General features: G+C 38.8%; 1 protein-coding gene across 2 annotated transcripts; it reads right to left on the bottom strand.

Annotated features, from left to right (window-relative positions):
* Nucleotides 1-5,938: 5,938 nt before the first annotated feature.
* hbp1 (HMG-box transcription factor 1) lies at nucleotides 5,939-14,016 on the bottom strand. Of its 2 annotated transcripts, none has more exons than XM_003443882.5 (11): nucleotides 13,916-14,016; nucleotides 12,276-12,441; nucleotides 12,007-12,184; nucleotides 11,550-11,670; nucleotides 11,304-11,418; nucleotides 10,765-10,883; nucleotides 9,875-10,031; nucleotides 9,584-9,728; nucleotides 9,103-9,390; nucleotides 6,988-7,129; nucleotides 5,939-6,847 (listed from the first exon to the last, which is right to left on the bottom strand). In XM_003443882.5, exons 2-11 carry the CDS (start codon nucleotides 12,346-12,348, stop codon nucleotides 6,830-6,832), a joined length of 1,356 nt encoding a protein of 451 aa, XP_003443930.1. In that variant the 5' UTR covers nucleotides 12,349-12,441; nucleotides 13,916-14,016; the 3' UTR covers nucleotides 5,939-6,829. The 2 variants fall into 2 exon arrangements, with proteins under 2 accessions (XP_003443930.1, XP_005450978.1); XM_005450921.4 differs by lacking the exon at nucleotides 13,916-14,016 and adding an exon at nucleotides 13,399-13,418.
* Nucleotides 14,017-14,072: the final 56 nt, after the last annotated feature.

The following is a 14,072-nucleotide window of genomic DNA, read 5'->3' as shown; positions in this document are numbered from 1 at the left end:
TTTGTTAAACGGTACCTGCAAACCATCAGGATGTAGGCCTTCTCGCTGTAGTAGGACATAAAAAGACAGGAGTTAGAATGATCCATGAAGCGAGGGATTAAGATAAACAAAAGAAGACCAAAAGACTGCAAAAAGATGTCAACAGCAGGCAAATTAGGTTTGAGATGTTTGGATCAAAATTAAGAACATTTGTGAAGAGACAAAGACATGCTAGAGGAGTGCTTGAAGCCTTTTTGTTGGGAAGTCTGGATATTTACTGAATTATCCTGACATTTTGACCTGTATTATAGTGGATCACAGTTGTTTTGGTGATTCTTTGACTTTTTATGTCTCCTGGTAGATTTTAAAGACACTCACTAGATGAACTGATACAAAAATGACACATTCTGACAACTGTCCTCAGGTTGTCATGATGTTGACATTTTATTTTGTACAATAAGCAGCTTAAATTATATATTAATTAACAAAATTGATGTTTTAATTTTTCATTGCTCTTCTCATTCTCTGATCATTTCAGCCCCAGTTTACTTGGTTTTAAAAAAGTTCTGTAACCCAATTGTGACACAACTGTTTTTTTCATACTCCAAAATCAGTCACGCGGAAAGTGTGCGTTGTTAACATTAACAGCTATCGCACATAATCCAGGGCAGCAGCTACTCTTTGAGCATTAGTGTAGATTAGTATGAAACAGCGGCTTCTCTGGAGCATTGTTCGACTCGTGTGATTTCTGTCCTTTCGGCTGTTCTGTTGTTCAGCTGTCAGAGCAAAGTGCAAATTCTATCAGCAGGAGTTTATTCAATCCAGTTTTCCCCAGCCTGAAACCTGTGGACCGAGAAAATGGAATGATTTTCCCCCCTTTCACAGTGTTCACGCACCATCCAATTAGAGCGCCGAAACACAAGGGACAGCGCAATAGGCAGGCAGAAATGTGGGCAGTGTTAAAGGACAAAAGAATGGTAGTACGACAGGTCATAGAATATTATTAGAGAAGGAAGGACACACAAAGAGGCGCAGAAGTGGTGTCCTTGAATGCCAATTATGTGCTTGTATATAAAAATTAATTGAATAAATTAACGAATGAAAGTTCACTCTGTAATTAAATGTGTTTTCTATGTGGTGCAAAAACTGAGCATTTTAGAGCTAGGACCAATATATTGCCCAAGATTTTCTTTTGGTTACTAAATCAGATATAAATGTTCAACTGCTCATTATTGCAACTATCCAGTTAGCCAATCACATCTCACAACCATCTCTAGTGTTTACAAAGAATGGTCCAAAAAAAGGGAGTAAAATCTCCAGTGAAAGGCAGCTCTCTGGGTGAAAATGTCTGGTTGATGACCTGATAGGAAGAGACCTGTAACTGAAAAAAACGATTACTCAAACTAAACTAAAGAAGCAAGGTATGCAGAAGAGCATCTGTGAACACACACCACGATAAACATCGAAGCAGAAGACCACAACAGGTACCACTGCTGTGAGCTAAGAACAGGAAACAGACTACAATTCCCATGGTTTTACTACAACTCAGCAACAGAAGAGGCCTTCCAGCTGTTCTGTTGTTCAGCTGTAATAGCTAATTCTATCAGTTCAATTCAGTTTTATTTAGAACGAGTTATATCACGGCTGTGTGTGTCGAGATGGGCCAACATCTCTGAGGAATGTTTGAGACTTTAAATAGTAAGAACACTCAAATATCTTTTAAATCGATGTTTTCTTTCAACTGCATTAGGATTGATTTAAAAAGTCTAAGCTGTCTTATAATTTAATTATATACACTTAAATCTATAGATCAAGTTCCAAATCTCTGACATGAATAAAAATGATTAGTGTTGTTGTAATTTGGCGCTACATGAACTGAGTAGTGTGCAGGATAGTGGATTTCTTGGTTTTTATACCATACATGAATTCTAGGGTGCATGTCTTTGTGGCATGCACTTTGCCGCCAGACAGATCTCCTGCTACATGCTGCCACTGCATCAACAGGCGTCCCCTGAATCATCGTTAACCTCGGCGAGCAGAGATTTCGTGATGATCGGTGTCGGTCCTTCCCACACAGCACTGATGGAAAGGACCAACACCTTCCTCTTCCAGCGGTCAATTTTAAATCACAGGGGGTGACCGAGTTTCTGCTTGAATAAGGCAAAAGTGGCAAGATAACAGTCGCTATTCTTTTCTGGACTCCTTGCAGGTAGAACAAAAGCAAAGTGATAAATATCTTTTAGGTTCGGTGTTGAGCTTGTCCATCACTTTGGTAGCAGAGCTGTTAGAAATCTGAGTGTTCGGCAGCCAAATTGTGATTTATGTTTTGTATTTTAGGGCAAGTAAAAGAAATAAAAGTACTGACTTTTCTCTGACGCTACTAAAGTGTAGGGTTTTTTCGTCTATTTCTAGTATCAGTTAAATAAAAAATAAAAACACAGCAATGTGTTTTTCAGCAATGTGAAATTGTTAATATTAAAGTGCTTTTCAGTAGACTTAACACAGCTGAAAAAAGATGCAGGGGCATGTCACTCTTCCAAACCTGTTATTTAATATGCATCAACTCCTAATCAGAAGTTCATGCATATTAGATAAAGATCACGAGCTCATCTTTTTCTTAAATCCCAACCTTTAACTGTTTTTTATGTTCCCCGAGTCAGACTGTTGCCGGTGATAGCTTTGCATTTGAAAGCAGCATTTAAAATTATTCACTGTGTAAGTAAAGTTCAAGGAGAATAAGCAACCAAGAAATTTAGTAGTAGCACAAGCAAAAAACACTCAGCGCAGCAACATATCCTATCACATTCTCTTGTGTTATGTTATATACAAACTGGTGCTTTTAGTTAAACATACAGACGTTCTAAAGAGAACTCTAGTCCCAATTTTAGTAACATCACCACAATGACCAAATGACTGTAGAGACTTATGGTTAAGAAGAAGAAACTCAAATAGCAAGGGAAAACATTTCACTAAGCTAATGAAGTCAGCTGGCACATTATTGGAATTATCCTTATTATTATTATTGAAATAATATTGATAATCCATATACACACTGACGGAATGTAATGAATAAATCCACAAGTTTTGCCTTTTTTTTGCCTTTTTAGTGGTGTGTTTATTTCTTGCGTTGCACGAATATCATGATGTAACGAAAATCAATCAAATATTAAGTCTTGAAAATACATCATGATATTTGGGGAAATAGACACTAACTGGTCACTTTGTTACAAATACCTTGTTAGTACTGAATTGGACCCTTTTTGCCTTTTGCATAGTTTCAACAATGTGCTGGAAACATTCCTCAGAGATTTCGGCCCATATTGACATATTGGCATCACACAGTTGCACACCGATGATATAAATCCCCTGTTTCATCACATCCCTCGGGTTCTCTATTGGATTGAGATCTGGTGACTGTCGGGGGGCATTTACATACAGTGAAGTCCTTCTTACCTGCTTTGTGTTATGGTACATTATCCTGCAGGAAGCAGCCCTCAAAAAATGGGTACACTGTCATAAAGCGATGGACATATTCAGCCACAATAAGCCTGTTTAAACAATCCAGCCTCAGTTTCCTGCTGTTAGCTGACTGGAGAGGTCTTCTGTTGTCTGTAGCCCATCTGCTTCATGAATGGATGTGTTGTATATATTTAGAGATGTTCTTCTGCTTACAGTCTGGCTATTTTCCTGTGATCTCTCACATCAACCAGGCATTTTCTGTTGCACACTAGATGTTTTCTCCTTTTCAGACCGTTCTCTGTAAACACTTGAGATGGCATTGTGGGAAAATCCTGGTAGATCTAGTTTCTGAAACACTCAGACGAGCACCAACCAACAACCATGCCATGTTCAAAGTCACTTAAGCCCCATTTCTTTCCTGTTCTGATGCTCAGTTTGAACTTCAGCAGGTTGTGTTGACCATGTCTATGTGCCTAAAAGCATCGAGCTGCAGTCATGTGACTGGCTGATTAAACGTTGAACGTGTGCGCCTCACAATCTGCCCAGTGAGTGTATTGTGATAGTATCGTATCATGTGCTCCTTTACTTCAAACATCTATCAAACAGACATGATTGTGTGGACTGGTGGGGCACATACGTCTTTCCCGTCACTACTGACAACCCAGTGAGCCTGCAAACATGTTCAGCTCTCTTCAGATGCCATGGCAAAAGTGAGCTGCTGCTGATGGCTGTAAAGACTTGTCTTTTTACAAGTCAGCTCCTTTTTTTTCCTAAATCGTCAGAGCATCTTACACTGCGACATGTGACAAATAGGCCTCTTGCATGCATTCACCAATGTACTTACATAATATCACACGTTTGTCTCAAATGGCTTCTTTTTTTGTACTTTACCAGATTTTAAAATGTGTAATGCTTAGTGTGTGTTAGTGGGAAGGGAAAGGCAGCCATGTAACTATAAGAAAAATGTCATTAACACATTACTGCCAAACACTTTGCTCTTACAAAGACACCAAGAGTCTGCTATCTCTCAGTGAATTACTAAAGCTAATTGCCCCTAATTAGAAAGCCTTGATTAAGGCGCAGCTTTTGATTCAGGAGGAAGCCAGCAGTGATGATCCCCTGAGTTTCTCGCCATTCTAATTTTTCATTTTAGTATTCGTCATTTCTTCCTGCAAAAATAAAGGGGCTTTATGCATGAAGGCAAGTCATTTGTCCATGATTACATTTTTTCTGGATGACTGTGTGGATTGCAACTCAGCGACCTCTCACATGAATTGTCTCTATCTTTATCCGCTTTCTAGAAAAATCATCCAAGATGGCGTTTTTGTACAATTTTTTTAAGGGTTTCCATCCTTTTGTTAAACATGAGAGCAGCAGACCTTTAAAATCCAAATGCGAGAGGACACAGCTTATGGGTTTTTACTGTTGGGTGTCAAGTTTGCTCACTGTCCACACCTTAATGTTCATAAATAAGACACCACAGCCCTTTCTGTGTTATCCTTATGGCAGTGATACATTGTTTTAATTTACAGAGCGGTGACAAGATTTGAAAAATGCTTTTAATTTTCCACCACAATTATGACATTCTTTAGTTCTCCTTTCAGACGTACAGCAGCGTTCAGCCAGAAGCACGTCAGACTCAACTTTTCATTCCCCTCAAAACACCATAAAGTATTAAACATTGACTATTTTAGAGCAGTCTGCTATGGATATGCTATAATTAGATTCCTATGCTTGAAAGGCCTGCAGGGTGTTGATCATTGTTATTTTATGAGGCATGTTTTTCTCGCCAATTTTAAAATTACCATTTTCTGCCAGCAGCCAAACAGGGGCCCCCAAAATTTTTTATAAGCATAAAAATGCCTTTATTTGAGCACCAATCACCCGAGGACTATATTACTCTTTTATTGTTTAATTACAGTAAGGAGAAAGGAAAATCATTTTCTGTTTTTCATGCTGAAACATCATTTTGTAAAATTCACACATGCTGTTATACATGTTCCCTTTATGATGACCTAGAAATCATGCTATTTTTTATAAAGAGAAGATTGACATGGAAGATGTTTGTCATGGGGAAAAAGCAACCGTCTCTTTACAAAAACTGGGCGCTTGCGCCCTCTGGTGGTAATCATATATATAACGCCTAAAATTATTGCTTAGATTAGACAGACCGATGCCAAGGTCAGATTCCACTGAGCATAAGATTCAGCTAAAACCTTCAACACTGCTGTTATTCAGCACAAGAACGAATTCGGCACACTTTTAACTTTGTACATGGTTGCTTTGGTGTGGTATACAAACAAAAGATTAAAATGCATTAACCTGTGATGAAATTGTCAGTCTTTCCCAGTCGGACTTTCAGCTCAGTGAATATTAAGAGCTTTTAAAACTTGCTTATGTAAGAAACTGGTAATCACTCAAAGGATTACCAGAACAAGCTATAAACATATCAAAATATATTCACAGATAAAGCCAATCATCAAAGAAACACAAAGCTGGATGAGAATTTTAAAAAATTATTTATAATATGATACAAGGATATTTTGTGCAAGAGGTTGTTGGTGCTGTAAAACCTGTACATTATGAACAAAAGCATTTAAAATTTAAGAGAAACCTGAAAGCAGAGCATGGCTGCTGGGCCACGATTGTGTCAAATGGCTAACTGTCAAGAGACGAGCTGTATTATACAAACAGTTTCCCCCTGTATACAATGGCTGTATAGGATTAGATTACATATTTATATAAAGTGCAGAAGAAATAAACACTTACAGTGAAAGCCTGAAGTGCTTTATGACTGAGTATAAACCCACCACCGCATGCGGAAATCCCTGTCATCATGTGACCGGGTGGTCGGGCGAAAACGACCTAAAGACTTGGCAGGGCAGTAATCACAAACTGTTCGCCATAGTTCAGCGGCAGAATATGCTATATACTGTAATACAAAATGTTTTAATAGATTACCTATCTGTGCAATATACTGAATATTAAAAATATCACTATGAACAGTTGTGAAAAAGTTATCTGAAATTCCCACTTTTGTCTTTTTTTTTTTTGACTGAAGCATAGCACCACAGGCTCTCATGTTTTCCCACCACTGGATATGAAATAACCTGAAATTCATTCTTATTTCAGAGGAATAAGACCATTTTTGACATTAAAGATATAAGAAAATATATGCACTGTTAGTGACTAGATTAAATGCTTTGTATATATATCTCATAACTCTGTTTTGTCACTATAATGTTTCATGGTTATAAAAAGCAAGTGAATTCAGCATCACAGTCGAGTCTCAAGAATACAGGAGAGCAAAGAGGCATCAAGCGGTCCATCAGACTCTGTCCAGCACCTCTCCATGCCAAAACAACAGCAGCCAGGGATGTGGGTAGATTATCTAGGTCTGCTGGGAACCCTGTGCAAAGACAACAGGAGTTGTAGATACACAGCAGACTCGACCCATGTTTAAAACCATACAAAATGCAAGGTCAGTGTGCAATGTTGAAACGGTTATGAAATAGAAATCAGTGCGTGATATCTGATTTTGGTCCTTACCGAGTTGGTTCTTTTACGTTTCCAACAGTCTGGATTGAGCCTTTTCTGCTCTTCGGCCAGGGCCTTGGCCTCCATGGTGTACATCCTCCTCTCCTCACTCTTCATCTTCTTCCACTTGTCGCCCAGAATGACACTAATGGCTCTGGGGCGAAAGGTTAGAGACAAATCGAGATTCAGTTTTTCAGATTTTTGACATGCCAGAATCTGTCTTTGTTTTCCTTTTAACACCGTCCCATTTGCCCCTTTTGTCCAGGATATAGAAAAGCGTCCCACATACGTTTGATTAAGAAGTTAAACTAAATTTAATTTAATCTAAACACAGTCAGCTGTCAGTCACGGTCAGTGTTAAATGTGTGACAGTGTTTTCGAGTGGAACCCCAAGGTGTAAATTAGCCTCATCTACATCTAATGTTTCATGTCCACTCTAACTTTTGACCTAAGAAAATAAAAACAGCCACACTTGGTTTAACTATTGCTTTGTAACAACTAAAGCTGGTAAACCATCTGTGGGTGGAGAATAAAGCCTTCATTATAATGTGCTGGGAGGAGTGTGTCTTCATACACGGGTTGGGCTCCTAAATGAGAACAGAGTTTTAGTCCTTTTGGTTTACTACGACTTGTTCACAGCTTATCTACATATCAGAAATTCTAACCCACCACTGAATGAACTGCTTCTCTATCAGAAGCATGACCCACAGTGGCTCTGCTGTTTTGTTTTGTTTGTTTGTTTTGGGGGGAAAGTTTGGGTTTCTTGGAGTGTAATTTTATCCTTGCTGTCAGGGCTACACTGGCCAATAAGGAATCATCTTTGTGTTCAACTACAAGGCTTCATTCACTATATCATGGACTTTTCATGTGTTGCTTGGGGCTTGGCAGCTCTAGCTTGAAGCATTTAGCAACCTCTAACACAAAAATAATAGTTTTCATATTAAGTCAGTTCACACTTTTCTAGCTCTGCAGTCATTCTCTATCAGAAAATTGGCAGTTTTCTATTCTGAAAAACATATTAAAGTGGGACAAACAGTCAAGTATCATCAAGAACAATGAGCTAAAAGAGAAGGAACCAGAGGAAGTTAGCGTGGGAAGGGAGACACAAAGCGACCATAAAGCTGTGGGCATTTTGAATCATGTGAAACTGTTCCACATGTTCCTCCGTTGATACATTTTGACCCAAGGTCACAGGAAAATAAAAACAAAAGGTCTGATACAAATTAAATCATTAAAAAAAATTCTAACCAAGGAACATCTAATCACGACAATAAGAAACCTAAGTGAAAACTGGTAAACGTTTGCTGGTACTGATATTGTTTGAGTCACCCATGCAACGTTTTCACACCGAACTGCGTTGGGCATTGGTAAAGAGGCGGTTAGCATTTTTAGATATTTTCACAAGTGTACACAGCGTACACTTTAAGACCCCCTCTGTGTGGCTGAAAATTGTTTTTTTATGGCCGTTTGGGGTGGTGGTGGTGTCTAATTTCATGAGACAACAAAGACCTTTCAGTTGCATGAGTGTATTGATCAACAAGCATATGTCGGCAATTTAAGACTTGTCATTTTATAAGCTGTCTTGAGCAATAGTTGCCCAGGCTTTCTGAAGGTCAGTCAAAGTTTTTCTTTGAACACTGGCTGCTTTTTCATCCATTTTCACTCCAGTCCTTGCACCTGAACATTTCCAGAGGAATGTTTTCTTTTGTTTTTTTGGGGGGGTTTTTTGGTTTATCAAGTCAATTAATGCTCACCTATGACTCATTCAAGCATTTAAAAAAAGAAGAAAAAAAAACACCTTACTCCAGGGGTGAATCAGTGTTATGTCTACATACAACAGACAACTTAGCATAGAACCAATTTTAAATTGGTAATAGCAACCTCAAAAAACTTGCAAACTGGAGAAGCGGAAGACAAAAAATTGTCATGAGTAGAAAAGAAAAAACTATTTTGAGCAAATGAATAATATCTGAAAGTCATGTCCTTGAAAAAAGTGCATGAAAGCTCTGGCTTTTTTCATATTTTCCTAGCAAAATATAGAAAAATGAGTGGTGGCACAAGACTTATGCACAGTACTGTAACTGGGAATATGTGTAAGTATATTGTATTTCAGTGACATTTGCACACCTGTTGTCCTTCCCAGGATACATCTGTGTGTACTCCACCCTGTACTTCTTGGCAAAGAGCATGAAGGCATTCATTGGCCGCTTGCATTTCGTAGGTGTGGCACCACTGGCTATCCCTGAGTTGTGGCTCCTGTTTGATTTGCTACTGGAGGAGTGAGGGGAGCTGGAGCGCTCGAGTTTATCACAGTCTGGACTGACAGCACCCCCACTGGACAAGGAGGCCCTCCGTTGACGAGCCATGCTGCTCAGGACATACACAGCTGAGGAATCTAGTGGGGTAAAGTCATAGCTGCAGGAGACAGAAAGGAAGAACTCAATTAACCAATCAATAACCAGAACCTTCTTCTGGTGTGTGGCACAAACAGTATTTCTAAACAGCCAGGTTTCATGTGAAAATATTTACAACTACTTATAAACAACTTGTATCCAAGTGTATGTGAAACAACTGCAAAAAAAATTAGATGACCATCTAAAGAGTGTACCTTCTGAAAGTGTCAAAGACGACTGAGTCATCACAGTTAATGGCATCTGGGTGGTTTGGCGGCAGGCACACATCACCCAGCTGCATCTCATAGCAAGGGATTCCATGGTGCACCACAGTAAGGCTTGGATAAAAGGAAGACCACCCTGAAACAGTATATTATAGATTAGTTTGATCCTAAAGCTGTTTACTGAAATGCAAAAACTAAACAGATTGGATTCAGCAAATTGTTTAAGTGGAAGATTCTAACAGCAAAGATCAATTTAAAAGGAAAGAACAGATGGTTTTGTACCTTTGTTTTTGACAAAAAAGGGGTGATCCAATCGGCATTCAGCTGTTAGCAGGCCTTCATCTGGTGAGCCCGGGTCAAAGGTCAGTTTCAGAACTGCCTGCCCAAAGGATAATGTCTCTTCGTGGTTCACCAGTTTAAGCCCATCGGAGCCATATCTCTGTAAAGGAAACATAAATGCAGATAAGAAATGTTTCTATTAACTGGAAAAACGTGCATGACAAACTCACTACCAGAGAAGAATTAGTGTAGATACAAATCAGTGTCCAACTGCTTAAAGACTCAGTACCCGAGACACCTACAGTGCCTAACAAATTTAACAGACCACTTGTGTTAAAAAACAAAAAACAAAAACAGGAATATTTTAGAAATCTGTCAAAAACTAAAAACGACTGATTTCATGTTTTTATACCCAAACTTCAGCCACCACTCTGGAGAATTTAAAAATTACTCAAGCATAATATTTGACCACTAAAGCTCATTTTTTGTTCAGGAATGCAGTTAAATAACTGTATTTTATTTTAATTAACAAATAATAATTGCTTTAATATTTTTTTTCCCTTTTTTTCCCCCCAAAACCGCAAATTTGAAAACTTGTGGATTAAAGACATCAAACTGATTAAACAGCCTGTACACACTGGTGGATCAACCATTACAACATAAAGCATAAACATAAAACAACATAAAACATAAAAGATTATTTTAGTTATTACCAATACTGTTAATTTAGGACAGCTGTGGCATAAACCTTACAATGGGTGGGATGTGTGTATAAAGTACAAAGTAAAGTACATATTATAAAGTACCTTATACAAGTATCCACAATGATTTACTCATCTAGTCAGATTTTCAGGATTTTTAAGACATACTAAAGGCACCATACTTTGCAATACCTTGAAAGAGGATGAGGATGGTGGCATGCTTTCATCATCTGAGTCATCATCCGAATCCCCGAGTTCATCGGCTTCCTGCCACTCCACATTTGGACCTCGATGGAAGCGCAGACGAGTCCCTGAATAGCAATAGAACAATGAAGCATGAGAAATTAGCATAAGTGTGCTGATATTGCAGAGAGGATGCTAGAAACTGGATGCAATGCTACTATTTGGACACCAGAGGTAAGAACTGATCTTCTTTGCAATTTGTGCTAATCCTAATGGGAGAAAATATTAACAAAATCTGAATAAATCTCTAGTTGTCCTCAGCACATTTTGAAGGCTTTTCCTGCCTTTACCAAGTGGTGACATTTGAAAAAAAAGGGAATTTTGCATTCATGTTTAAATATCAAGCAAACACTATGAGGCATTTTCAAGACAACTGTTTCAAGTACTTCAAATGTTCATCATTAACTCCAACGTGTGACTGAATTGACCTCTAGGTGTGTGTGTATGCACTGATGGATGCATATGGACATGTGTTCTTATGTATGCACCTTTTAGGAAACAATGCCAGGCCGTGGAGGGCCAAGAGTGAGACCATGCCATGTCTTCATCATCAGAAAACGATGATGACATTGAGAAAACCCCAGACTCTGATTCACTGCTAGCCTGTTTTTGATAATTAAGAAAAAAAAATTACAATCATATCAGCATTGAGACAGGTTGAGAATCCATGCCGAGTCTGTTAGAATGAATGATTCTCAGGTTTTTGAAGGAAAATGTTAGAAATGAAAGGTTACCCTGACACGCCTGCGCTCCCTCAGGTGGCCTCTGGACGGGTTGGGTGCACTACTGGCTAACGGGGGCCGGGCATAGGAATGTAAACTATTGCTGTTGCCAAAGATGTGAACTGGAGATGATCTGAAAAACAGTGATAATGTCACAAACATCAGTAGTTAGTTTGTTATGTAAATAGATATATTTGTCACACACTCAAATGCACTTATATGCAGCTTTATGTGATTCTTTTGTAATTAAAACAGATTTTGCTCAGTCCTGGTTGTAATGTTGCATGCCCCAACTGCAGTTAAAAATCTGCACAATTTTACGGGCTATTTTTGCTGTTGTTCTGCTAAACTGCCACTCTTAATCTTGTGAAATTACCCCCAGGTGTACTGGGGTGTACTGTTACTACATGTGTAAAAGTGTCTCTGTGTTTACATCACACATACAGGCATTCCTTAAACATCTACAAACCTTTTGTGTGGGGCGTCCTTCAGTAGAGGGCTCTGAGGACTGGTGGCTATGTTGGCCAACTCAGCAAGCCAGTTGGTGCTAGGAGAACAACTGAGCTCCTGGTGAGACACTGCTCCAACTTGAAATAACCTCGGAGACCTCTGGTCCTCCTCCACCTCCTGCAGCTCTGGCATGTCGTCTAAGGAGATAATTCAGTACTTTTCATACGCATATCTTAAGGGTTCGGTTTGCTTAACTGCAGACTGCAAATACTTTTTGGTTAGTTTTACCATACTCCATGTGGCACCCAGGTGAGGAAGGCAGGTCCTCATTACACTTGAGCGGATCGAATGACTCGTCCATTTTCACAATGTTCGGTTTCCTCTTTTTCCCCCCCAAAAAAACAGGCTACTGTCCAGCTTACTCAGCATCCATCATCATACTCTGACACATCACCTGGTTTTGGGCAAAACCAAAAGACAAAGTTAGAGCTATCGTAAGCAAAATGGAACTACTGCTGACGTCTGAATCAGGGGTGTGCAATAACCAGTTGCACTTGAAGCCCTTGAGGCAACTGTTGTTGTAATTTTTGCACTATGTACATATGTATCTATATATATCTATATATCTATATATATCTATATATACATATAGATATATATACATATATATCTATATATAGATATATATATATATATATATATAAAATTGAGCTCTATTGAATTGAATTGAACTAAATGAAAATAAAGTCTTTGCGGTTATAAAGTTGTATGTGTGTCTGCGGGTTTTTTATGGTAATATGGTTTGAAAGAATAATCAACTGAAAGAAAAACACGACTATGACACCGATGAGCTATCAAAGATCATCACCACAGCAAAACAAAAACACCACAGTTAGTACTGAGTTATTGCATATCACGTATGACATCAATATTACGGAAAAGGCACAAAGCCTTTGGGTGACTCCTTTGTCTCAGAATCGACACAGCAAACCTCTGTGACTAGTCATGTGACTCCCTGCGTGGAGGCCTTGTTTATAAACTTAAAAGGGTTTGACGCATGCGTACCAGAGCTCATTCATTCAAAACTGCGCAGCGAAAGCGAAAAATGCCAGAAATTCGTCTTTAAAAGTGTCTTACAGACGGTGGAAAACATCGATTTTGAAAACAAAAGTATGTGAGTGTCAATGACAAAGTAAAATATATCATTCTTTTTGGGAATTTATATTGTGTTAATCGACAAACAATGTATGAAAAATCGTTAAAATATAAAGGTGACCGTGACTTCCTGAATTTAACACATTTAAATGAAAAACTGGCTAACACTAACGGTCTGTCAACCGATCAAAGGCCGCAGGTTCGGAGACACCGTTGTTTCGACTTCGTAAGCAAGGATACACGAACAACATAATACCGTTCAGAAAACGCTTCAACAGTCTTATACTGTCGAAAAAGACGGTTGCGGGGCTCGGTCTGCTCTTTCTCCAACATTTAAATGCAGCAGTACTTTCCTTCGCTCAAACCTCGAAGCTCTGGGGTCTAACACTGTAAACAAAAGAATGTCAACAAGTTGAGGCATGACGCAACATCTTTGCCCCGTTCAAAATGAATGACACGAAAACCTATAGAAGCCTTTTGACGGCATTTTCACACTACTCAAATCATATTTTACTAATTTGAAGACTTGTTTTAATACAAACAACTGCTGTCGGATGGGTTTCTTGCAACAAAAACAACGAGCGTCACAACGGAGAGAAAAAAAAAAAGCCCCACTGTCGATCTCAATCTTTCAGTCGACGTCAAATTAACGCGTGACAACCTCGCTTAAACGTTATACAAGAATTGCAAAGACACGAGTCTCACATGGACCAAGTTAAAAATTACTTTCAACCGTTTATTTCTTCGAAAAAACTCACCAACTTCCCACTTACCATAGCTGTCGACATCAAGTAACTCTGTGGCATTCACTCGAGGGGAGGGATTGAATGGCTCCAGAGGAAGCTCCCCATTGGTGCGCAACAACGTCAATAAGAGGAATTCGGATATTCTATTGGTTGATATGTTTGAGAAAAATAGGAGAGGTGTTCC

This window comes from Oreochromis niloticus, linkage group LG7, assembly GCF_001858045.2.
Source record: "Oreochromis niloticus isolate F11D_XX linkage group LG7, O_niloticus_UMD_NMBU, whole genome shotgun sequence".
In the NCBI taxonomy this organism is placed as follows: Eukaryota; Metazoa; Chordata; class Actinopteri; order Cichliformes; family Cichlidae; genus Oreochromis; species Oreochromis niloticus.
The sequence above is the reverse complement of the archived record's forward strand: the minus strand, read 5'-3'. Positions and strand labels throughout refer to the sequence as shown.